Consider the following 24,277-nt stretch of genomic DNA (forward strand, 5'->3'; position numbering starts at 1 on the left):
AGTATGTGTACTCATATTTCCAAAAATTACATTTTGCCGTAATGACCTTTTAGTACTGAACCAATATTATGTTATACTAACAATTTAAAGGAAACATGGCATGTATACATGTAGTCCATTGTTTTTTTTAAGGGACCCATGCACAGGACGGGTGAGTTAAATGAACAGTGCACACAGGTTACCAAATCATGGGCTGCATGCTGATAGCAAGCAATACTAAACTGCTTCACAAGAGACATACCTTCTGTAGTCCACAAAGCACCATTTTTGTTTTTTAAAGGGCAAAGCATAAAACAGAAACAATCAGAATAACAAACACTGAAGTTGACATGGAAAAGAATAGAATCACAAGTTGAATTAAGAGATGCTGAAAATACAGTCACTAAACTAGGAGTCACTTAAGTGAGAGTCATAAATATATTTGATACAAGAATGAAACTAATCAGGCTTTTCATGTGAAATCCACCTTTTGACCAAATACAATGCTAACCATTAGAATTCTGCATAGCAATTTCATGACAATTTGAAAGATTGCCAATACTCTGATTTGAATCCATACGTTACTTGCAGATAACTTCCCCTTTTTTAAACCTAGCAATAATTTTAGAAGTATTTTCTGAACCAATGGACAAAAGCTAAGCTGTCAAAAGACCTAGGATAAAATGTGATGTTCAAACTTCAGCAGAATTAAAACCTTAGTTCTGGAAACAAAAAAAATTTATTTTAATGCTTATATTGACCAGATGCTCATTTTGATGTTTAACTTGATCCATCCAATTTGCGCACATTGTCAGTTACCCCAAAAAAGAAGTACAAGTTTTTGGTGAAACGATCACAGACGTATGGCCTTCTACTTGCAACCAATAACCTAGTTCTTTATTTCCAAGGATGGATTAATTAAAACTAGTTCTTTTCGATTTCTGCTGCAGAGTGTATATGTTCATCACAACGGTTTCAAACTCACCTCAAAGATGCCAGCTTTCTTGGTAAGCTTGTTGTTCTCCAGAGTCCAGAAGAGTAAGTGGCCCTTACCACAGCTGACCATGTGATTCTCAATCAGGGGGTGGAACTCCCCAGCCACAACCGGGTCCCCTGAACTCTGCAGTAATGACAACAGAGAAAACGTGGTTGTTTTGATGGCGGCATTCAAACAGATACCCGTTACCCAGACAGGCCATTGGGGAGTGAAAAAAGGAACAATGGTCCTACAACTTCTTGATTTATATATTTCAAGTCACTTTAGTCAGTAAGACGTTTGCAGTAGTTTGCACACTTAACCTTTCTGGAAAAGAATTCATTGAAAGACACTCAATAAATTTGCTTACCACAGAAACACATAATGCAAAACAACAGAACCTCAAGAATTTCCAACATACAGTATTTGAAGTCGATGAGCCAAGTCTCTCTTGAGTTACAGAAAGAAAACTACTCTTGTTGGTTCATTAGGCTATACTTCAGTCCCATGACATTCCAAATCAATAGGCTCCAGGAAGTCCCCTCCACCAATCCACATAATGGCAGACGTAAACAGAGTACATGTATCTTCACAACTTTGCAAGGTGCTAAGCACAGTGGGTTTTCTCAATATGTAACAGAATATTTATGGTAAGTAAACAGATGTGGAAATCAACCAATCCAAGGACAAGTTGCCCATCTACTCACCTTGCAGTCAGCAAGCTTCTTCTCCTTCTCCCAGTTCCAGACTGACAGTACGTGGTCATTAGATTCATCAATAGCCAGCAGCTGGGTGCCTTTGTCCTGGACGAGAATGGCAGAGACCTCAAAGACATCAGATGAGGGTGGACAGAAGGTTGGAGCATGCATCCCCCTGCCAACCATTCCATCTACCCTCCAGTCCCCAGATCCCTCATACCCACGGCAACAACAGATGAATTATCCCTTAGTGGCAATACCTACCGGTAGATGTTTTTCTATCAAATAAATTTAATGACCTCATGCTTGCTCTTGAAATGTTCACTGTGGCTCCTTTATCTTTTTCCTTGTGCTCTTTGAATGCTCCTTTTGGAGTTGGTCATGCCTTCTAAATCCATCAAAGCATTTTGGCATTTCTTTGTCAAGCTAACTAACCAACAGTAGCACTCTGTATATCCGGCATAATATAAGAGCAATTTTATCCCAAAAGGTTTGATTTCCAGCTCTTCAGGTAGTTCCAGTGAAAGAGTATAAATGGTACAGAAACCTACATGCTTGGAGAATCCCACGCAGCATACAGCTCTGTCAAAGAAGCCAAGACCCAGGACATGCAGTGTGTTCAGGTTGACCGAGTCCCAGATGCGAACATGGGGCTACAAGAACAAATTAAACATTTCATTTGTGTTCAGTTATGACACTCTGATGTATATATTTTACAGATGTATAACTTTGTTAATGTCCACCTGTCCATTGTGTGTATGCCTCTGAGGTAGATCTACGTGTATGTCTCACTTTGTCAACAAATCTCTCACACAATTTGGAAATTACATGTTACAGCTATGAAACTTAAGATTGACAATGAATACCAAAACAATTCTCATATCAGCTTCCATTGCACTGAAGTCTCGTATCAGTGATTTGTAAATACATGAAAGGTTCAACCATCAATCAGTCAAAGTGACATCTGATTCTGCAATTTGTCTTCTTATCTGTACCCCCAAAACATGATTATTCTTACTAAAAACAAGACACTATTAACCCTAACCCCCTAGGCTCCTGCACTAGAAAGCATACTGAACCTCACAAAATCCAACAGGTTCATGTACTTGTCTATGTACTTGTACATGCAGGTTAGTGTACCAAACCTGATAAACTCCAACAGAATGAGTCTGTTGGAGTTTGAGTGATATGGTATGGATGGGTCTATGCAGTATAGGATGACTTGCACTGAACAGTACCAAACCTGACAAAATCAAGCATAGTCCAACAACTGGTACAGCAAGCCAGACACTGCACACAATGAACCCTGTGTGTCCCAACTCACATAGAATCCAACACCATCTCCCTGGGCCTTTCATCCCAAGTCTCACAAAATTCAACAACAAGTTCCTCAGGTACGGTACCAAACCTGCCAAAACCTCACAAAACCTGCTGTTGGAGTATGGCAGGTTTTGGGCAGTTAGGATTTAAAGGAGTGACATATTCCAAACACTAGAAGAGAAATGCTTCCTCGAAATCTCAGTGTTGAGATCCAATCAATTTTTCGGAATCACTTATGACTTCCTATTTCTCAAAAATTTTTACTTTATTTTGTACTTTGTCAAGGTGTAACGAGGGAAGGGAACCCTCATAATTTTTTAAGTGTTCTCAATTGTTCTGAAAGTCTGGTTGGAATGTAGCTAAAAACAAAATTTCAAGCGACAGAAAATATTTGCAAATGGTATATGAAGAGACAAAAGAACTCTGTTGTTGTATCTTGAAACAGAGAACATGTTAATTTCATTTGTGAAAGATGAAAAAACCCTATAATAAAAAACAGTTGTGACGATCTTAAGTCTATCACACTCCACCCTTTTAAGCAGTGCTGCTGACACACAACAACAATTTCACACTCACAAGACGAACTGCTGAAAGCATGTGAAAATTATTGCAAATAATCTGAGAAATACATCACTGCCCACACAACCATTCCTTGCAAATCACCAGGACAGCATACATTCCCTTGCCCATGCATCCATCCACTTCTCCCCTTCACTTCGACCGGTAAGCATGTAATAACCTGCTTCTGAGGCCAATCCATTAAAATATTTAAAATCGGTTTTCGGCCAAGCACCATTGCTCTGGACACTGATTGATGGGCAGTTAGGCACTAGCAGCCCAGGTCAATATTTCCATGCATCACATCTCAGATTAGCATTCCCAATGGCTTGACTATATTTTATTTATAGTAAATCTACGCAGGTACCTTGATAATATCAGACAACACAAGGTTTTATTTAATGCTCTGCCAGCTCACAAGTGTGTCTTGTTCCATAAAAATTATTAGGACCGAACAAATTTTATGCAATATTTTCCTATGAAAAAGACAAGTGTAAAGCCAATAAGACAAAAACTGCATTTTGCAAAAATGTTGTCAGAGTAAAAATACAGACAGATTCAGATAATACTGGAAGATGTTGGATTAAGTAATTACTAGTGCAGAGTCAATTCAAATGATTTGTTCATCGAATATCCAACTATTCAGTTGTACTGACCAGCAGATTGTTGTGAACTACCCATACACAAAAATCAGTTGCAATAATGCACACAATTGTACATGTACATTATAATCACAATAATAGCTTCTCACGTCTAGGACTATCTCCTGTCACAATTTAGCAAGATCTAGAGAGGAACAATACTTCTTTTCCTTAAAAATCTTTTAATGAATAATTAACTTTGTGATTCATTGTAAGAATTCTGTCGCTTTTCATTTGAATCTGCTAGAAACAAGGCTCCACAGTGCAATTTATCTCACTTAAAACAAAAGACAATTCTCCCTTCGTTTTCATGAATTTTGCATTAGAATATTCGAATTCGAAAATAATATTCGATACTCGATCGAATATCCAGATATTTGGCACAGTCCTAGTAATTACATACATAAAAGGATTAGCTTTGCCACACTTTGGAAGACTCACAAGCACTAAGTGCTCTATTTTTCAGTGGCTGTAAGAGGTATTGATAAAGATTGATATTTAATTCTGCATCTTGCTACTTACTAGCAGCAACCACAAACTTTTTTGCTTTTTTTCCGTTGAAAATAGATTTATTCCTAGCATAAGAAACTGGACTACGCCATCCATTTTCTGACAGGATGTGCGTATTCATTTCCATCAACATCTCCTCTCTACGGACTAGTAATAGTGAGACTGATGTGGTGAGTGTGACGATAAATGAAATTAATGCATTTATGCCCAGAGAAATTATGAAAGGAATCGGCTATCTCTGAGCTCAAGGGAAGACATTATTATTGTTCTGTCTTGCTGATGAAGGCTGCATCCATTATGCCAAGGGAAGAGATAAGTCACAAAGACATGAGAGAGACCTCTGAGGCCATTTATAATAACTGACCTCAATTCAAGAACACATTGATATTACAGCGAGTCGATAAAATCTGCTTCAGGAGGAAAACAAGAACTGTAGGTCACTTGTCTGCAAGGAGAAACTAGTCTGTGAGTCAATGTAATCTATTCTTTCCAATGAATAAAAAGGAGACACATCACTGGCATTCTACTTTGAGTTATCAATGAAACAAAGGAAAGTGACCCGCCTGTGGAATTCAATACCAGTATTCAGGAGGTCAAGTTAAATCCCATGTGGATTCCAATCTTAAAAAATAGACATACATTGTATTGTCTCATGGACCATAGCCTATTCAACCCACTGACAGTAGTCACAAGGTCCAAGTAAACAAACTAAAAACAATCCAGAAAAGCTCTCCACACCTTGGTTTTAAAGGGAAAAAAATTCAAAATCAGTTCACCAGACTTTTTTTCATAAGACAATGAGTAAAGCCGAGTGACTTACTTTGCCTTCGTCCTTGTCATGTCCAGCCACTTGTCCAGATGCTATGGTCACAGTGTTGGGATGAATGGCAAGACTGATTATAAAAAGAAACAAAGGAAACACATTGTAGAAAACAAGCATACCATGTCATATACACTTCTAATTCATTTGACAAATACCGGAAGATTTCGTTACTCGGAGACCTGTTTCCAAATGGATTTGTCTCTAGCTGCAGACAGATTCAGCCATTTTTAATGTCCGAGCCAAGTGTTAATACACATTTGACTTCCACAACAGGATTCAACATTCCCGAGGCAATACGTACTTGGACTTATGAGTTGCCTTAACCCAATCAAGGGCCAACATTCTCCAGATGCCGAAGCTGGAGACAACAATGATTTAGGGAGGGGGAAACTTTAAATCATGGCCAGTAAAACAATTAACAAAAGAGCAAATATCAAGGTTGAATATTGGAAACCTATAAAGAGTGCAAAATTAAATCTACATGTAGCACGCTAAGATTTGCCTGTAGTCTGCTCTTGTGACACAAACTATTCTTATGGGGACCAAAACTAGCAGAACTATTCCAACTTGGTTGGTATTAAATTTTACTTCTAAATGTACATTTGCCCTATAACTTCCAAAAGATGGTCAAGTTTTTCTTTAGTAGTTAAGTGCTTATTATTTGGTGTTGTGATAGTTGGTGAGTTTTTATAACTTAGTGAATTGTTCTTTTACTTTTGTCCATCTATACTTTATCCGCTACTAGTAAGCAAAAATCCGACTGTGATGTACAAAAGGGCTAATTATTGCAAAAACTATATAGGATCTGAAATTTTGATCCTGGGAAAAAGCTTCCAGAAAAATTTTGCACGGATCAAAGAACCTCAGTGTAAATATTGTTAGTAAGATGATGGCAGATGAGGTGCTTCATGACATTCCACTTTACTGTTAGGTCTACTTACACCAGCTACATCTGAGCTAACTTACCACTTGACATCGTCATTGTGCCCCAAGTAATGTCTCTGGGTGTTCTCTTGCACGTTGTGCAGGATGACTACAGCTGCCATAAAGTAGACAATCTCCCCAGTTGGCAAGATATGTAAGTTGGTGCGGCAGTCTTTCCCTCTGTAACCATACCTATCCCAGGCGTTAAGGCAAATCTGGCATGGGCTTTTCACTCACATGGTATCTCTACCTGTCAAGTTCTGAAGCCTTTTGAAGCTCTTTAATAATGGGACCAAGTGAAAGTCCTATCCCAGGACCAGTCGCGAGAAGCGAGGTGTGTTGGACATGTGATGAGCTTGCAAGGACCCATAACGGACTTGACTACAGCCATGGGTTGAAACTAGTACTGGTCTTCTGAAGTATTTCCATATCCTGAAACTACAAGCTAATCCATATCTTAAATCAGACACATGATTTGTATGTTGTTCCTATGAAGCAAACTTTTAGTCTGGAGTCAACTGACCTAGGTAAGAAAGCCTATTCCTATCAAGGACTGGCACCAAAATGGACATTTTTTTTAAGAGGTTACAATTTCAAGTTTTGCAAGCATGGCCCTTTGTTCAAATACCCACTTAGGCACCTTGAGCTTCAAAATCAAAACCTGGAAAAAGATTGCATAAAACAGGCAGCAATAACACCAATCCCAATGCCATTACCAAAATTCCTTGCCATCTGTGGCAAAAAAGGATACACCCATTCCAACTTGAGCTTCTCCGCTGGGGGGTCTTGCTTTGCTTTGATCGAGTATTCTCCAACATCAGTTGGCATGAACATGGTAACCGGTCGCCCTCTCATATACATACGTACCCATCCTTCATCTGTTGGTGATACAAAAAAATTCCTTGTGAGAATTTTAGATGATTTTTCATCAGTAATTGTAGATGTATCAAAAACCAATGAAGGTGGCATCATAAGGGGTTGATGGCTAAGTTCATTCAAACAGATTTCAGTTTAATTTACCATTTGTATCTAGTAACAGAAAAACACTGATTCTATTTAACACATATTCAAAGCTATGTTCAGGGATAAAAGTAATGTTTACAAATGGTTCTTAGCACTTCAGATCCTGCTACAATAAATTAGACTGACAAAACTCAGTGAAGAAGTGCTCATTACATGTTAAATGCTGGGATAGTTAATGCATGCCTATTCCCCATCCTTCTGTAATGTAATGAAATGAGTTGTGACAAAGTTAATTTTTACAACATTAAGTCCACGTACCCAATGTCAGATTTTTCTCATGACAAAGACAAATCTGGACTAACACAGTTGTGTCTTAATTATTGGTTATTGTTGCAGTATCATTGTCCGTCTCCTCTAGCATGACTGATGTGCAGGTATCAACCCAAGGCATCTGTCTGGACTGACGGGAGTGACTTTAATATCAAATGGCTAACGCTGCTTGTTTGAGCTTTACAGGTGGCCGGTTTTGCAAGACCAGAAAGCAAACTTGCCCGTCACCTCTAGACAAGGAAATTTTGTCAGGGTGAGTGATGGTAACCCTGAAAACTGATTAGACTAAAGACAGTAATCAAGCTAATGTTGCCAGAGTTTCCACTTCAGTAATGAGCACGGATGGTTCAAATCCCAATAGAGGCCCTGAAGTACAAGCAGCTTTGGCTTTCACGGTCTCCGAAATGGGTCTTCTCAGTATCCATTACTAATGCACACGTATTTTCATTACCTGTTTATCTGAAGTACCTGACCATGAAAAAAGGCCAGTTCTGAGCAGGAAAATTACACCAATTATATTACACGCTAGTACAAAGTAACAAATCCTATTTTATTGACAGGCAAATATACACTTGTATGTAGGAGGATTTAAATAATGAGTCACAACGTCTCTTCGTTAGTTTCAAAATTATGTTCACAGCTTTTTTAACGGGGCATGGGAAAATGGCATTAAAAATGTAAGGATTCAGAGCTAACAGGGATAAGAACAACAATGTGTCAACCTGCATGTAGGTCAATGTAGAAAAGAGGAAATCTACCTGGAGGTCATTCTGATTCCATATGTACAGTTCACACAAGTCCAGACCCTGCTGGATTGTGCACATGGGCATGTTTGGCTGTGGGAATGGGCATTAAATGATCCACTGCAAATATTGATTTGCATTTTAAACACTGGGACGATCAATACAGTAGAAAAGTACATGTCCATAAGAAATCAAGCAACAGATCAAAAACTAACACAGTTAAGTACGCATGTAACAACTGATCTATCCCAGCCACTACCTGCAGATTCTTCGACAGTGCACCTTGTGTGGGTGGTTTAAAAGGGCAAGTTGATTAATTCTGTTGTCCTCTGCTTAGGATAAAAGACTGTGCTGCTTTACAGTGTACATCTGCAGCCATGCATACTTCCATATAAAAACACTTCTAAAATGGCACGCAAACCTGCTTGGGATCGGTTCAAGTTTCAGAAACAATAATTTTGTACCGTATACACAGTGTATACCGGATAGGGTTTTTAAGAGCACAGCCAAATTTCAAGGGGGTACACCTGCTTGGGAAATTGCAAGGAACCAGTCACAGGCAGGATGCATCACATGGAAATTTGGCTGGTGACATATGTTTGCTCCAAAAATCATTTCTGTGCTTAGAAAAACTTGTGTGCTGGCTACTCCATGAAATTGTATTCCAGAGGTAATCGGGCAGTTCAGTATTCCAATTAAGAGTACATGCCCAATATGAAGTGGATCCCACGTCATTCAGGTGCAGCAATACCCAAGCACAAGGTCTACCCTACCGGCGCAGCCATTGGCTCACTCCAACATGTACTTTGTTTTTGAATGAACTCAGCTTTTCAAAAACTGAATTGGTTCATTGACAAACTGCCTTAAGAGGCAAACTTGATTGTGCTTCCACAGATAGCTACCGGGACATTATTCCTAGGAAATCCCACAGCATGCATGTACAAGTGAATTGGAACAAGCAAAGGTCTCACAAAGCTCCTGAGATTTCAATGGTCGCTATAATTTTGCACTGTAACTTAAGATCCTTCCATCTCTGTCTTTTAAGTGGCCAAATTGTCCACTGTGCAGAACGCATGTGCAGAGCTGTGAGTGTGTGTACATGTATATATACCTACATGTATACACAATTAAAACAAATAAAAAAATGACCTTGGATCAGAATCAAATTTAAACTCATGTCAAGACACTATTCTAAAGTGCTGGTCTTTCTTTAACCTCTGAATCTGATGAACTGGCCCAACCTGTTTAGAGTAGCTGCCACCTTGCAAAAAAAGAGTCATTATTTCAAATAATTTCATTCCCATTTGACGTTTGTCAATTTCTGATTATATTCCACTTCTACGTGTACATCCCTCTCTTCTTGGTGGGGAAACATTTCTACAAGGTGCACCGGCAGTCTGCTCAATACATGTAGCTGTATAACTAGCCAGTTAATGCAAATCACGTGCAAGTTTCAGAATGAATAGTTTGGAGTGCTTGGTTGGCCATGCGTAAACAGGAGAAGCAAGGCGATAAAAGCTAGCCATATGCATAGAATGAAAGGGACCAGAAGGGTTTACATACATGTACATGTATGTGCTGGTTTGGGGGTGGGTCGGATCACAGAACAAAACACAACAATGTCAGGGAAATGATTATAAAAAACAGACACCATTGTGTCTGATCGGAAAAGAAAATCTCTCATATACTACCGGGGTATGTAAATCAGCAAGGGATACACTCTCGACTAGGATGAATAGCATGGCAGTGTTCGGTTGAAATCGTTCACTGTACTTCTTAAAAGTACGCATCAAAGAAGCCTTGAAATGTTCTTGTGCTACAAACTAAACAGATTTGAACTCCTTGACAATACTACATGTATCTCTCACATGATCTACACTAGAAAAAAAAACCTTGATACACACAGCAATCTGATGCCACAATGCATACAATGGTTCAAGGCTCCACACAAGTTTATCACTTGATGATTCAACAGTCTTGCACTTTTTAAAATGTGCTCCAGTTTCCATAAAAACTGGAATAACAATGAGACTCATCAGAACAACACTATCAACTGCCACCACCCATAGCTCCAACTGTGCACACACCAACATGACAGGCATGAAGGGGTAGGGTGGCCTTGCAGGAACTTCAAAATCGATGCACATTGAGATCATGATGATTAACGATCCGATCCTGTTGGGCCTTTTGATAAAATTTATCCTGGTGCTAGGAAAAGAATCAACTAGAACTGGCACACCACTATTGAAGAAAGCACTAAATTTTTGTTTTCCTCTGGGTCAAGTGAAAGTACCCATTGATCACTGTGGAGACATTCAAACTGTTTGTGGAGTAAATTTTTTGAAAATTTGGACACCAAGCTGGGCACCAGTGACAGATGCCAGATGAACAGTTTTGAATGTCATGCTGTTCATGGTAATGGTTACACTGTGCAAACTTTATACATGTGCTTCTGATCTACAATGCCATGAAGGTTCCGACAACACACAATCAAAATTCGGCTTTTTGCATTTCACTTTTAACTTGTATAGTCTAGGAACAAAAAATTCCCTTCCTTCATTCCCTTTAACTAAAATGAATTCCATTAAATGAATAAATTACACAAGAAGAAATACAACGTTTTAAAAAGGCAACTGACGTTTACGGTGTATTATAAATTGACTTTGTAAATCAGAAATCTTCACAGAGAGTGCATCTTTAACGATCACATATTCATAATGACTTCCTTCCTGACAGAACACACTGAAATGGAACATCAATCTCAAGAACACTGCCTAATAACTACAGCTTACATGTTATATGAGCTGTATGGCTAATAGATCAGTAGCCATTTGGAACAACCATTAGCCATGCGATGCTAGTTATTCAAATTACAAGCTACGTGTAGTTCCACACAAGAGTTATAGGCAATCCCGCGAGGCAGTGCATTTCATGGTTAATGTTTCTATGGCATGTACGGATTCTATGAATACTATACTGTACATGTAATGTACATGTAAATCTACACTGTACATGTATATATTCAAATGTCCATACGTACAATGGGCAGAGTATCTACTTTAGTGTAGAATTACATGTATGTTGCTCCAACCTACAATTGCCAGTTGAAAAATTTAGATTCTGCAGATCTGCACCTAGGTACAGGTGCACAACTTCAAATATGGCATACACATATATGGTGTACATGTACATGAATGGGCACACTGAGTCTACATGTACATGTACATGTGAAGTGTCTGAAGTACATGTACATATGCACTTCATTGTTCTCCCAACAGCTACGTGGAGTGCTCTTTTCTTCCCTTCAGGAGAATTCCCCTGTGGGCTACTATTCATCCTCAGACTTTCCTCGCAGGTCTAACAGTTCCTATTGAAGGGTACCCCGAAAGTACTCCTACGTAAGAGAAATATTGTATTTTGTACATTTGTATATGACCACGGCATGCAGTACAATAGAACAACTGCCAAGCACAAAGTTAGACCTGATTGAAGTTCAAGTTCAATTAAGTAAGTCTAGTCACTGAGGTGGGCGGTGCATTCAGAAGAATGAAACCTGTTCACACCACTCAACCTTCTCTTCTACGTTAGGACATACATGCGTATTTCTGTAAGTACATTTGCACTGATGCCACATGGCACGGTCTCCTTCTGACCACGACAGCATACACTTTGAAACAATGAACATCCAACAGTCCCTGTCAATTATGCACAAACTCACACAAGGAATTGTATGTCGTGTGATGACACTGCATTTTGCAAACATGAAGTTTGCAATTCTAGAGCTTTACAAAGAAAACTTAAGCTTCCAACACTGCACACTACAGAATGGTAGCCTTCACTAAATTAAAAATTCCCATAGCAGCACTGAGCACACAATTGATTTTTAATGATAATGATAATTCATTATGTTTATAATATCAATTGATGCATGTACATATTTTTTTAATTAATAGAAATATTATAAATGTCACTTTGCATTGAAGAGTAAAATTTATCACACTGCAATAATCTGGCTGTTTTTACGTCTATAATACAAGTGACATGAAGGCAGCATAAAAAAATCTAATGCCGTCGCATTTCAACTCCAATGGAAAAATGAGGCTACCTGCAAATATAATGGAAGTTTCCAAAGCCTAGGGCTTTATCAAGGTCAGGTCAGCTATATGCAAATTATACTAGTCAAGTTCCTTTTAACTGGGCAATGTGCTTTTAGATGTGCTGCTGGCCTATGTGTATAGTACTTAGTGTCATTCTTATACAAGTATTGTGCAACGCTTGAGTGGGTCCTTGCTCTTCAAGTGCACACCAACTGAAATCCAACTGTAGACCACTGATGAGTACCTCAGTGTTGAATCTCTCAGAAATTTATGGAAAGTTGGAACTGAAGAGGTTCCCCAACTAATTTTCTTTTCTTTTTTCTGAACATAAAATGAATCATCATATCATGAATATGGATGGTCACAGATTAAAATTTAGAAATCATAAATTTCTAATTTTTTTTTAAGTCAGTTTCTTACATCATCTTGGAGGAAACCCAGCATGCATTTTCCATTTTGTTCTAGTTTCCGTATGAATAAGGCTTCCCTTAATTAACCTCTTTGTCTTAGAAAGAAAATATATCGGGGCACTGCCACGTAGACTGAAAATGCAGTTTAAGAATGGCTCTGAATGGCTCTGAATGGAGTCTTGAATGCTTACAGAATTATGACAAATCTGCGCTTGAGTTTTTATTACTTTTTTCTTCTTGATTATCTAAACTCATTTGTCCCTTTAAATTGAGCTGAAAGAATAACATGCGGCCTTCAAGGTCTACCTAATGAGAGAGTTCCCAAGTCTGTCTACGCACATAGGCCACTTCACCCAAATCCCCTCCCTTCTTTGTCATTTCCTGTAAACGTTTTCCTTGGAGGGTTTTCAAAAGGACTTTGACGAGGCTCAGCCAAGCGATAGGATCTCCGCATGAAGGAAATGCACATGTGCAGACACTTTGGAACTTGCCACCTACTCAATTATTCATCAAAACTGGCTGGGGAAAATATATCTAAAGCAGCTTGGGTGACAAGGGATTCTTACAAAGATATTTCAACAGTGGAGGGTTCTGTTCTTGCTACTGAATTCTTGCTTATTAATTAAATGATGGATGTGATGTCCCCAGAATAATACTATATTTCTCCTTAGATGGAGTGCATAACCTACAGTATATGGTGATTTGCACAGGTCACAACATTGGTAATTATGAGGAAAGTAATTCCAAATGGTACTAGTGAATGTTAGAAGATAGATAACTGATCAACTGTAATCCCTGATGACTGTTGTCACTATTGGAGTCCCCCTGTAGGGTACCACATTGACAAGCACATACTTTGTAGTACCAGTTTACAATTGAAGTGTAAAAAGCTGAACAGTGCATACTATTCAGAGTCAAGACCAAGCATAAGGGGCTCTTTTCAAAGCTAACTTTTCTTTTCACAAATTGTGTTTTTCTATAACTTATGTGCAGTCCAAACTTTTCAAATTTTTCTCAAAGTTATGACACGTGTTGAAAAGTACTTTGTCAAACAAAATACAGATTACAAAAGTTTGCAGATGAATTTTTCAATGTAAATGTAACTTTTTAAAATTGGAAATAACTTGGAAAAAAATACTTTTAAGAGGTAAATTCAACAGTGTGCTGGTATGTAAATACTGTGTCTTTAGGATCCAGTGATGCATAAAATACACAGTTGCCAAACGATTCAGATATAACGCAATCATTTGTGCTGGTGAAAAAATACAATCAGCATATGTAAAAATGTCACTCGCTTGCTGGTATGTGCAGCCACTACAAGCTACTTACATGTATGGACTAGCCTAAAATAAATAAATTCATTAGCCGTTTCAAAAATTCTTTTTTATACTGTACAATGTAAACAAACATTATAAGGTTCACGTTGTGATATACCAGTAATTTTCAAAAACCTTCACTCACACAGTCACGCTTACTCAATTTTCCATCAAGGACCAGGGGCCAATTTCATAGAGCTGCTTAAGCACAAAATTTGCTAAAGCGCGAGAAAAACCTTGCTTGATAAATCAGGTAACCCAGTTAAAACTCCATGTGATGTATATTGTTTTGGGATCGTATTTAGCTGTCTTTTGATTAGCCTGACAATCAGGTGGAGTTTGAGCTAGTAACCTTTGTTTTTTAAGCAAGTTTTTTTTCACACTTAAGCAAATGTTGTGCTTAAGCAGCTCTATGAAATTGGCCCCTGCGCTAGTTAGCACAGTCCAGTATTGGTGCAATCCAAAAATAAAAATGAACAGTCTCCAGTGTTGTGACCTTAGTAAGGTTAATAATGCACTGTGGCTACAAAGCCCTTATCACGACTTCCCTTAATTAGCTCCTTAGCACCTGCCATGAATTATAAGTAAATGTCCATATTTGCAGCTCCTATTAAAGATGGGAGGCAAGTCTTGTCCTTAGTTATAATGAGCTTAAAGGGGCAATGTGGTTTGCTTTTCTTGGAGACACATTTTGGGCAACTCTCTGCTGAAGAATGTGGGTAAACTATTCTTCCTAAACATTCCTTTTTCGTTATTTTTGCTGATTGTAAAATCAGGTTGAATGGGACACAAAATGTACAGGTTAATAACAACTTCTCAGGATTTTTGCTATGGCGTAGGGACCTTCCTGAATCTCTAAAAACCTTCCACTATGCAGGAACTCACTAACACATTCCTGGTCAAAATTGGTATTCCAGAGGTCGCAGGTTCAAATCCCGCTCCAGTCAATTTCTTTGTTCATCTTCAGAATGAATTGTACACACCTAGTCAGTTTCCCAAAAAGTCTGTTCAACAATTAAAAGGACGTGACGCCTGTGTAAGGTGATGACAGAAAGTACCGGTATCTACATGTACCTCGATCAATTCTGCAAATCTTCCCAAACCTCCTACTTCATTCTGATGGACGTGACTGCAATTTGGGTTATTTCTGCTTCAGCCAAGATGTATTTCCCTGTTAAACCCTTATTTACACTTGGGGAGGGGATAAGAACCGGGCCTTGTGTAGTGAAGGGGAAGAAACATGGAATATTTGACATTGGATATTTGAATGACATGCAACATCTCTGACTATTTTGTGCAATTCTGGCCTGGTAACTACTACATCATTTGAATTATACTTACCTGCATTGTATTGCGCCTCCTTGCTTGGCCTGCAAAACAACAAAAGCCACACGATTACTTACCCAAGTAGTGAACAAAAAGGAATGAATTTAAATTAATACAAAGAAATCAGAAACTGACTTTTCTTGAAAAGATAAAAAATAGTGAGAAGAGTTGCATGTTCAAGTACACTGTTGTATACTGCTTATCTAATGTTATATGCAGAGCACCACTGTAGGACACAACATGCATTTGCAAATGTCAGACAATTTGCATGTCATTAGCATTAATCAATGGCATTATCCAAGGCCTCAGCTGGATTGCTATGTGAGAGACAATCAGGTCAGTGTAAATAGTGAACTGGCTTGATTGGATTCTGCAGGAGAACAGGCGATAAGTGTGATTCTGAATTTAGAAAAGTACACTTGAAGCTTTTGTTGTCCTCCAACAAACTAGGTCTATGGCGTTGTCACTGAAAAGGGTACATGTCGGTTTCTCCGAAGGCAATAGTAAGTTGAGAGAGTTCAAGGCACTATTGAACCGTTAAACTATTCATTGTATAGGGCCTACACCTGTCATCAGGCTTTTATAAAAGCAAATATACCTAGAAAGACCTCTGATAAATTGGCATAAAAGAAATTTGCATGGACTGGAGACATTTGTATAAACAACCTACCAATAGTTCACGGCCAATGTCTCCCCTATACATATAACTGTGGACCAGTCAATACCTTGTTGACACTATCTATTTGCACAGACAGTTCTCGCACCTTTTATTGTGTCAACAATGTTATGAGGCAAAGGGATCTAGACTTTAGAGATGAGGGGATGATTGACGAGACTCAGAGACTTAAGGTGTTTAGTCGACTAATAGTACAGCATATATTCTCGTAAATCTGAGAATAATGTTGTCATTTGCAGACTGCTGGTAGAAACCATACCCCAGTGTTGAGGTTGGCATTTCAAAACATTTGAATTTATGCAATATTTTTTTTCTTCTGGTAATCAATGCTTAGTGCTATGCACATCTCGGATTTTACAATTCCAAATCACAAGACAATGGTCAACTCTTCCCTAAATGCTCACCTACATATGTGCAATTTTTTTAACTCGATGCAAGATTTTTATACGCAGGTTGGATTTTTATCTCCTGTGATGCTCTTTATCCCAGCCCTTTATTTAAAATGTCACAAGCATGCACATTCCGTGAAATGTTCATCCATTCATTGGATTCCAAGACACTTTCTTTCTGGAAAAAGGTCACACTAAATTTCTATTCAAGAACATCAGCACCGAGCAACCACTTTACAGCAAGAAGAGAGTGCCCATTTTTGCCTCCATGCCCTTAAAAATCTCAATGACAATAGATCAAATAACAGTGTACAATACTTTCCAGCACACATACATGTACAGTACGTCTATGTACAGGACGGACTGAACAACCACTTCTTGCACCCCCCCTGAAAAAAAAATTACACGCATTGTAGGGTTTCTGTTGTAGTAAAGGTCAAAGGATGAACCACACAATAATTCCAGCTTAACGTACATTTCACAAAACTTAAGCTGCTTATTTTCCACTGTGATAATAAGATACAACGGAACCCTATGAGTTAATTCTACATTCCAACATAACAAATTACAGTTTGAGCTTGATTTCTTATTATTTATGTGTGTGATAGGTGTGTGGAGTTTACATCATGAACTACACCAACAATTTAGAATGCACATGGACATGTATATCTATGCTGTCTGTTATATTCAGAACTAATGAACCTTACGCAAAACATTTTCAAAAGACTCTTTGCCAGCTCAGAACTGCAGTTAGCCTACAACCGATAAGAATACTACAAACATCAATGACCATTTTGCATGACATTTCAGATTTGCAGAAGATGGTAAAATGTTGGTCTTTTCAAATCTAAAATAGTCGTGCATGCCAGCCATTTTCCAGTAAGAGCAGGGATACACACTGGTAGAACTGGCTGCCATTCACAACCTCCATTAGTAAAATAACAATCATGTACAATGGGCCTAACCAGTCCAGTCTGCTGTTCTGGGGAAAAACCACAACATCAGGGGTCAAACAAGGTCAGGGGTTAAACAAGGTCAAGGGCCAAGAGATCCAACTGATCCACTCCAGGATCATTATCCGAAACCCTTGGCAAAAGTAATATCACTTTGGATCCTTCGTCAACTTACCGTGGCCGTGCCCCATTAACTTCCCCTGAATTGTGGATGTTTGTCATGGAGGCACTTTTTCTAGGGGAACTGTGAAAGAGAAGAACTACAGAGTGTGGTGAGGCATACTACAAAGGCGTGCACACTACTGCTGTACACTTGCCCGCATATGTATGTGCCTGCCATGTGCCGCGCTTCATCCAGGTTAATCTACTTCATTTGCATTGTCAAAATATTTTCATTCTTTTATTGTTCAGGCCAAAATATGTCAAGTGACTTACACGGACCACTACCTGCACACGTACATGTATCCCTGTACAAGTTCATAGTGGTAGAAGAATTGCATGCCTACCCATTTACAATACCATACATATCTACAAGTACGGTACATGTACATTACACATTATAAGCAGAGTCTAACATGTACATTAATATGCACATACCGGTACATGTAGGCTACAACTCTACTTCAATTAGAGATGTATCTGAAATAGATGTATATGTGGTTCAGTATCAAAGCCACACAACTAAATTTTGAGCCACGCCCACCCTTGTCTCTTTCCATATGGTCAGAGTTGATTCACCAAGGTTTAGAACTTTTGCTACAAAGTCCTGTTTCTCATTGTAAAAAAATGCCTTCTATGTGCATGTATTTACATGTATTTACTACCATTCACCACTCGATTTCCAAATGAAGTAACCCCATAATTTTGGGTTCTGATCAACATGTGAAGCAGCTCTCTAATATGGTTCACATGTTTGTGGTAAATCACATTCACGCCTAGTAAAACTCAATTTAGGCTAGCTAATCACCGAGGTACCGGTAGGATGGATTTCATCATATTCATGCATTGTACTATCACTTGCAGCAAGTATTTTTGGAAACACAATAAGCCATTTGTGAGTTAAATTTGAATAAAATCTGGTGCACTGAGTTATCTGACTGCGTATAAACATAACAATTTGAATTCCCCAGACTAAAGACACTGTTGCTATACCTCGTGATTCGGGGCAAGTTTTCGCATAGCGACCACCATCTCTGGAATAGTCTGATTCCTTTGTGCCCTTCTTAACCATTGAGAACAGTGTATTGTTGCAAGGCGTCTCTTATGTAACTAAGCAAAAGCTTGCCCCGAATCACGAGGTATAGCAACAATGGTTTTAGTAAGGAGAATTCAAGTTGTTATGTTCACATGAATTTAAAAACTCAGTGTACCAGATTTGGGTCAAAGTTAACTCGCAAAAAGGCTTATTGAACCAATCTGAAATTAAATACTACATTTAACTTCCATGTAGCTTCCCATTTGCATAGAGTTTCAGTAACCATCCCGCAGGAAGTTTGCCCACCTACAGTGACTACAAACTATGACACTAACATTACACTACTATTGTACAGCACTATGAAGAGTTGCAGTTTTCATGCTATGGCTTAAGAGTTTACAATGAAGAAACGAAGGTCGAACACTACAATGATGGCTTGGCACTTTAAATCCACACATACACGTACCTATTAAGGTGATATGTGTTTTGTACACAAAGTAAATATACCGTTACAACAGTTGAATGATTAACTTGCCGACTCAGACAAGTCTACAGCATCCACATTGCTGCAAAGCTAATTAAAGCAGACAATACTGTCTGCAATTCAGAAATGAAAACAATCGTTATATTGGTGTTGAATGTTAATTTCAATCTAACCAAACGTTGCAAGACTTGGTTGGACAGTAAACCTGATAAGCTACAGCACATCACAAGCAAAATGTTACAACAGCTAGTCTTAGGCTGCAGTGTACACTGCTACCTGTACATGTAGCAACTACTGAGTAAAGGGTATTTCCTTCCTATATGTTCAGCATGACACATACATGTAGGATAGTGCATTACAAAGTGCACCTGTTGGGTGGGACTTTTACAACCCTTACATTCAATTTAAAATTTATCACCGAACATGCCGAACACCCGCATGTGTCCAGTGAAAAACTAGCCGTACCACCGATAGTATTTTTTTTAAAGCCGTACTTCCAGTCCAGTTTCCACAGCTGATGAGCTGAATCTGCCGTAAATCAATGGATGATTTACACGTATATTTTACATGTTTCAGAGACTTCACTACGTCCATTGATGATTATCACAAAGAAAATTTAAGTGCAAAGAATAAGAAATGGTGTCCCCCTCCCAAAAAAAGGGGGAGAAACAGAACTTACTTTTTCCCAGGACTGGAGCGGGGCCTTCCAGGGGTGTGGGGACGCCCACTGGCTGCGGACCCAGGCCGCGGTGTCGAGCCTCGGGGAGAGGCTTTGACACCAGGTCTGGCGCTGCTGGGTCTTCCACTCATGATACCCTCAAAAAAATGACAAGAAACCAACCAGATCCAACTCAAACACTCCAAGAGTCCAAGGAGTACTAAAATCCACTTGTTCAGGCCCCCTCACACCCTTCAGGACTCCGTTCCACAAGTCCACACCACCAGAGCTAATGGCTGCCGACCATTAACTGCACAGACCACACTCCCAGCACAGATCACGGTAGCAAGTGGACTCAACAATGGAAATCCCGTACCACACACGACCAAAGTCCCACTCAGTGAACACTACAACCAACAGCCAATGTGTGTAGCTGAACAAGTGCAATGTGTGTACCAGTACACGTATTGTACATGTGCATGCCATTCACTGGTATAGCAGCCAGTCCACACCCTCATTGAGCCAGTGAAGTGTAGTGAGGCTAGGCTTGCCTTGACTGGCTCTATTGTGCATGTGACCCAGCAGACTACACTTAAAGGAGCACTCTGTGTTGGTAGCAAAATAGAAAAAGGCATGCACATTTCAATGTATGAGTTACACAACTAAAAAAAATTGCAAATCTTAATCAGAGCATCTTATCTACCGGTGCCAGTAATTTAGTAAAAGTTCATTTGGGGGGGTAAGTTTTCTCAAATTCTCCTGTTTAGGTTCTACTTTACTGAAAAACATGCAGCTTGCCCTGACAGAAGTTTTCATTTCATTTCTGTAAATATTTTTATTGAATTAATTTTCTATTCTTCAGATTTTTTTTTCGTCAGAAACAACACATCAATAGACTGAATGTTTTTGTTTGTATGTGATGTCAAACCTGCTGTATTACCTACACTGTAAGCACTGAAAGTGGAACCCTCAAGGGTTAGGAAAAAAGAGTTTTCCACACAATGTGAAAGAGTTCAATGCTGAATGTGTGTGGGGGTGCGCTTGTACATGGTGCCTTGTGGAGTACCAGAACAATCCTTGTGAGGTACTAAAGTGGTACCCCACAAGAATTTCAAGAAATAGATATTTCAAATTTACTCAAAAAGTAGGATTTTCAAGTGTCACTCATCTGTCGCAAATTGAAGTGTTTTATATAAGGGACATACGGTCGAAATTTCAACCCAGGAAACTGAATTTGGTTGCAATGGCAGTGATTTGAAATTTTTTCCGTGTTGTGTGGGAGTTTTGTACACAAAGGAAATACCCCACAAGAATACATATGTAAGGGTCTGTGTGAGTGTGTAAACACCTTCAATCGTGGACCTATAACAATAGGGGACAATAGGGTCCACGGTTGCCGAAGAGTCCACGGTTGGAAAACGTGTACAAAAGTTCCGAAAAAGTCAGAGTATGAACAAAAGAGGAACAGTAGGGAGTCCACGACTGAAGGCATTTACACACTTGTGTGTGTGTGTAGTGTGTGTGCCAGCAGATTACCTGAGAGTCAGTGGACTTTCAGAAAATGTGATAAATGTTGAAAGTGTCACCAGGGACAGATGAGTCTTTCAAAATCTGAAATGCCATAAAAAAAATTGTCGAAGTAAATGTCCCATGTATCTAAATATCTGTCAGGTGCTTTGCTTTCACTGTATGTATAATGCTAACTTGTACATGTACCAGTAATTATCATTATGGGGAGGCATTCACCGCGTTAAGGGGACAAGTTCTTTCGTTAGGGAAATTTGAACCATTTGTGGGGACATCTGTGTGTCCCCACAATGTTTTCGGTCCCCACAAAACAGGTGAAATGTCGAGTATATGTCCCCACAACTACGGTGCGGGAGTGGATGTACCAGCACATGTATATGATAAACCTCTTTTGCTTGTTTACTTTTTTGTTTAACCCTACCTGTGGACGGGCATTCTTATTTGGAACCTTTCTGAATATTCCAAAACCCTCCACAAATAAAGAAGAAACTAAGTGAACGAGTAACACTTTCCCCAACTTTGCAATGTGGCATAAAGCCCCATGAATAGATGAAGCAAGAGTACAATAGGCTCCACCATCCCCAATCCTACACAATCTGTTAGAAGCCTCCGGCAGAGTTTACTTTTGCTCCCAAAGCAGTAGCCGCCTTGGTCAAGGTGCCATACTGTTCCTTTAACTGACCCAAATCTGAATTGGCGGGAAAACCAAGCCACTGCAGAGGCTGATAGCATCTAACTTCATGTATAAAACTCACAGCACACAATGAATGCAAAGGTAAGATGATAAAAATAGAATGATTACAAATACAGATGTTCAAGGTCTGTTGGATAATCCTGTGGCATGTTACAATTACAATGCAGGTTTTACCGGGACAGGGACCAGGTTTTTTGGGGTGAGGCCCTCTTTCAATAGTTGACTCAACTTACCAGGATGCGGGATACCAGTACATGCGATAACAAAGCACAGTAAAGTGCACATGTCCGTGTAAGTTACTGTGCACCACATACAGTATTTCTACCTCTCCCCAAAATTCTCAATATTCAGGAAATGTTAGTATTCTTCAGGAAAGCTTTGGAAGCTTAGAGAATAATTTGGATAAATTTCCAAAAATTTAGGAATTCAACGAGTAATTTTTTTACGGTTAAATTGGAGAAATACAACCTTTCCCCCCTTTCTTTCATCACATGTTCATACATTACATGTGTACAAGTACAAAGCAAGCAGGTACATGTACTTTAGGTGGTTACATGTACACGTATGTCACATGTATGCATGGTGGGTCTCTGTTTTACCTTTAGTGCTCGCCAGTGAGACAACAAATAGCAAGTAGGGAACAGTTTGAAAATTTCAAAAAGTACCCATCAAATTTCAACAAATTCAGGACTCTATTTCAGGAGGTTTTTTGACCTGTAGAAAACTGATTTCACACCTCTAAAGGCTCTGATGATATCACTAAGTTGTAGACTGTAACATTATAGACCAAAGAATACATGAGAAGTGAATTTTATGAACTTACACGAATGTTATAGACACACACAAATACATGTACATAAAGATCTAGGCATTATTTGTGTGTATATGTACACTGTACAGACATACAAATGTACAATATACTGGGTACTTGAAAATTCCAAAAGTACATGTACATGTACACATCCTAACTGAAACTTTGTGTTATAAATATTTACAACTTGATTCTGCTGTTAACACATTCAAAAGTAGGCCTATGGTAACACTACTGACAAAATATGAAATCTACGTGTAAAAGAGACTTTTCTTCCAAATGAAAATGGGAGATAATACGCATTGTAATTACAATGATTAAATCTTACTGCATTTTCTTTTTAACAAAATCCAAAAAAAAGAAAAATTAAATAGTAACAGTGCATTAGACCAAATGCTGATCACTTTCATTTCATATTAGCTTGCTTTTGGGATGCAACTTTTCACTTGCCAAAATGTTTAAACATGATTAGCGCACATTATGGCAGGCACATGCATACACTACTGATATGTGCAAACATGATGGAACTGGGAACACAGTATGGTTCAATGAAACATTTCATAAAGATAGGTTTGTCAAATACCTGATGACAGACGAGGGAAGAGGAATCCCAAACCAAGCATGCAATGACCCAACCCTATACCCTTATTACCCCTCCACTACAATGGTAAGGTCCACCGTACACACTATTACTGGCTGCTGAACAGAGAGATTCCCAAACAGTTTCTGGGACCTGCGAGTTGAGAATGCAAATTCTGTAAGAGACAATGTTAAGTTACAAAAGCTGCCTATATCAAACAAATCGTTGAAACGTCTTTTTCAAAACTTCCCCGATGGTCCATTCAACCATACTGTCCCACAATCCGAACCAAAAGTAGTGAAGTATTCAAGTCAAGACAAATGTGCACTGAGAAAGATTCAATATTACATGGCATACAACAAATTAATAGTCGAGTGGATTTCAAAACAACCTGCGTGTTGACATTCCAAATGCATAATTCACAAATGATACATACAAGTCATGAATATTAATGTCGGGAATTTTGTTAAAGTACAGCCCTTGTGGTGAAGGCCATTGTCGATGAATATCAATGAGGTTATCAACCACACCCTCCATGAAACATGCCATAAAGCATCATTAGTTGTTAATAACCTGCAAGAAAGTGATTCGTCCTTCAAATTTTTGCAGGTTGTCAGTATTTGATATTTCTTTTCTGGCACTGAACCAAGGATGAGCTCTGAAATTACAACTGATTACTAAGATAGCCAAAGAGTC

The 24,277-nt window shown here is 38.8% G+C and overlaps 2 protein-coding genes across 5 annotated transcripts in view; one reads left to right on the forward strand and one right to left on the reverse strand.

The window, feature by feature from the left end:
- The window catches only part of LOC110975243 (TNF receptor-associated factor 3-like), a 223,376-nt gene that overhangs the window by 50,562 nt on the left and 148,537 nt on the right, over positions 1-24,277 (forward strand). The gene's annotated exons all lie outside the window — the stretch shown is intronic.
- The window catches only part of LOC110975242 (77 kDa echinoderm microtubule-associated protein-like), a 51,790-nt gene that overhangs the window by 10,883 nt on the left and 16,630 nt on the right, over positions 1-24,277 (reverse strand). For 3 of the 4 annotated variants that reach the window (XM_022227553.2, XM_087141408.1, XM_087141402.1), the window contains 8 exons: positions 17,808-17,876; positions 15,630-15,658; positions 7,181-7,307; positions 6,472-6,621; positions 5,503-5,575; positions 2,205-2,306; positions 1,663-1,758; positions 965-1,099 (listed from right to left, as the gene is read on the reverse strand). In XM_022227553.2, the coding sequence (XP_022083245.1) occupies positions 965-1,099; positions 1,663-1,758; positions 2,205-2,306; positions 5,503-5,575; positions 6,472-6,621; positions 7,181-7,307; positions 15,630-15,658; positions 17,808-17,876 (781 nt within the window). The remainder of the gene's footprint in view (positions 1-964; positions 1,100-1,662; positions 1,759-2,204; positions 2,307-5,502; positions 5,576-6,471; positions 6,622-7,180; positions 7,308-15,629; positions 15,659-17,807; positions 17,877-24,277) is intronic. The other variant, XM_087141413.1, reaches the window with a different exon arrangement.

The sequence above is a fragment of the Acanthaster planci genome, linkage group LG01 (genome assembly GCF_054643075.1).
Source record: "Acanthaster planci isolate LZ-2023a linkage group LG01, COTS_SCS, whole genome shotgun sequence".
Lineage (NCBI taxonomy): Eukaryota > Metazoa > Echinodermata > Asteroidea > Valvatida > Acanthasteridae > Acanthaster > Acanthaster planci.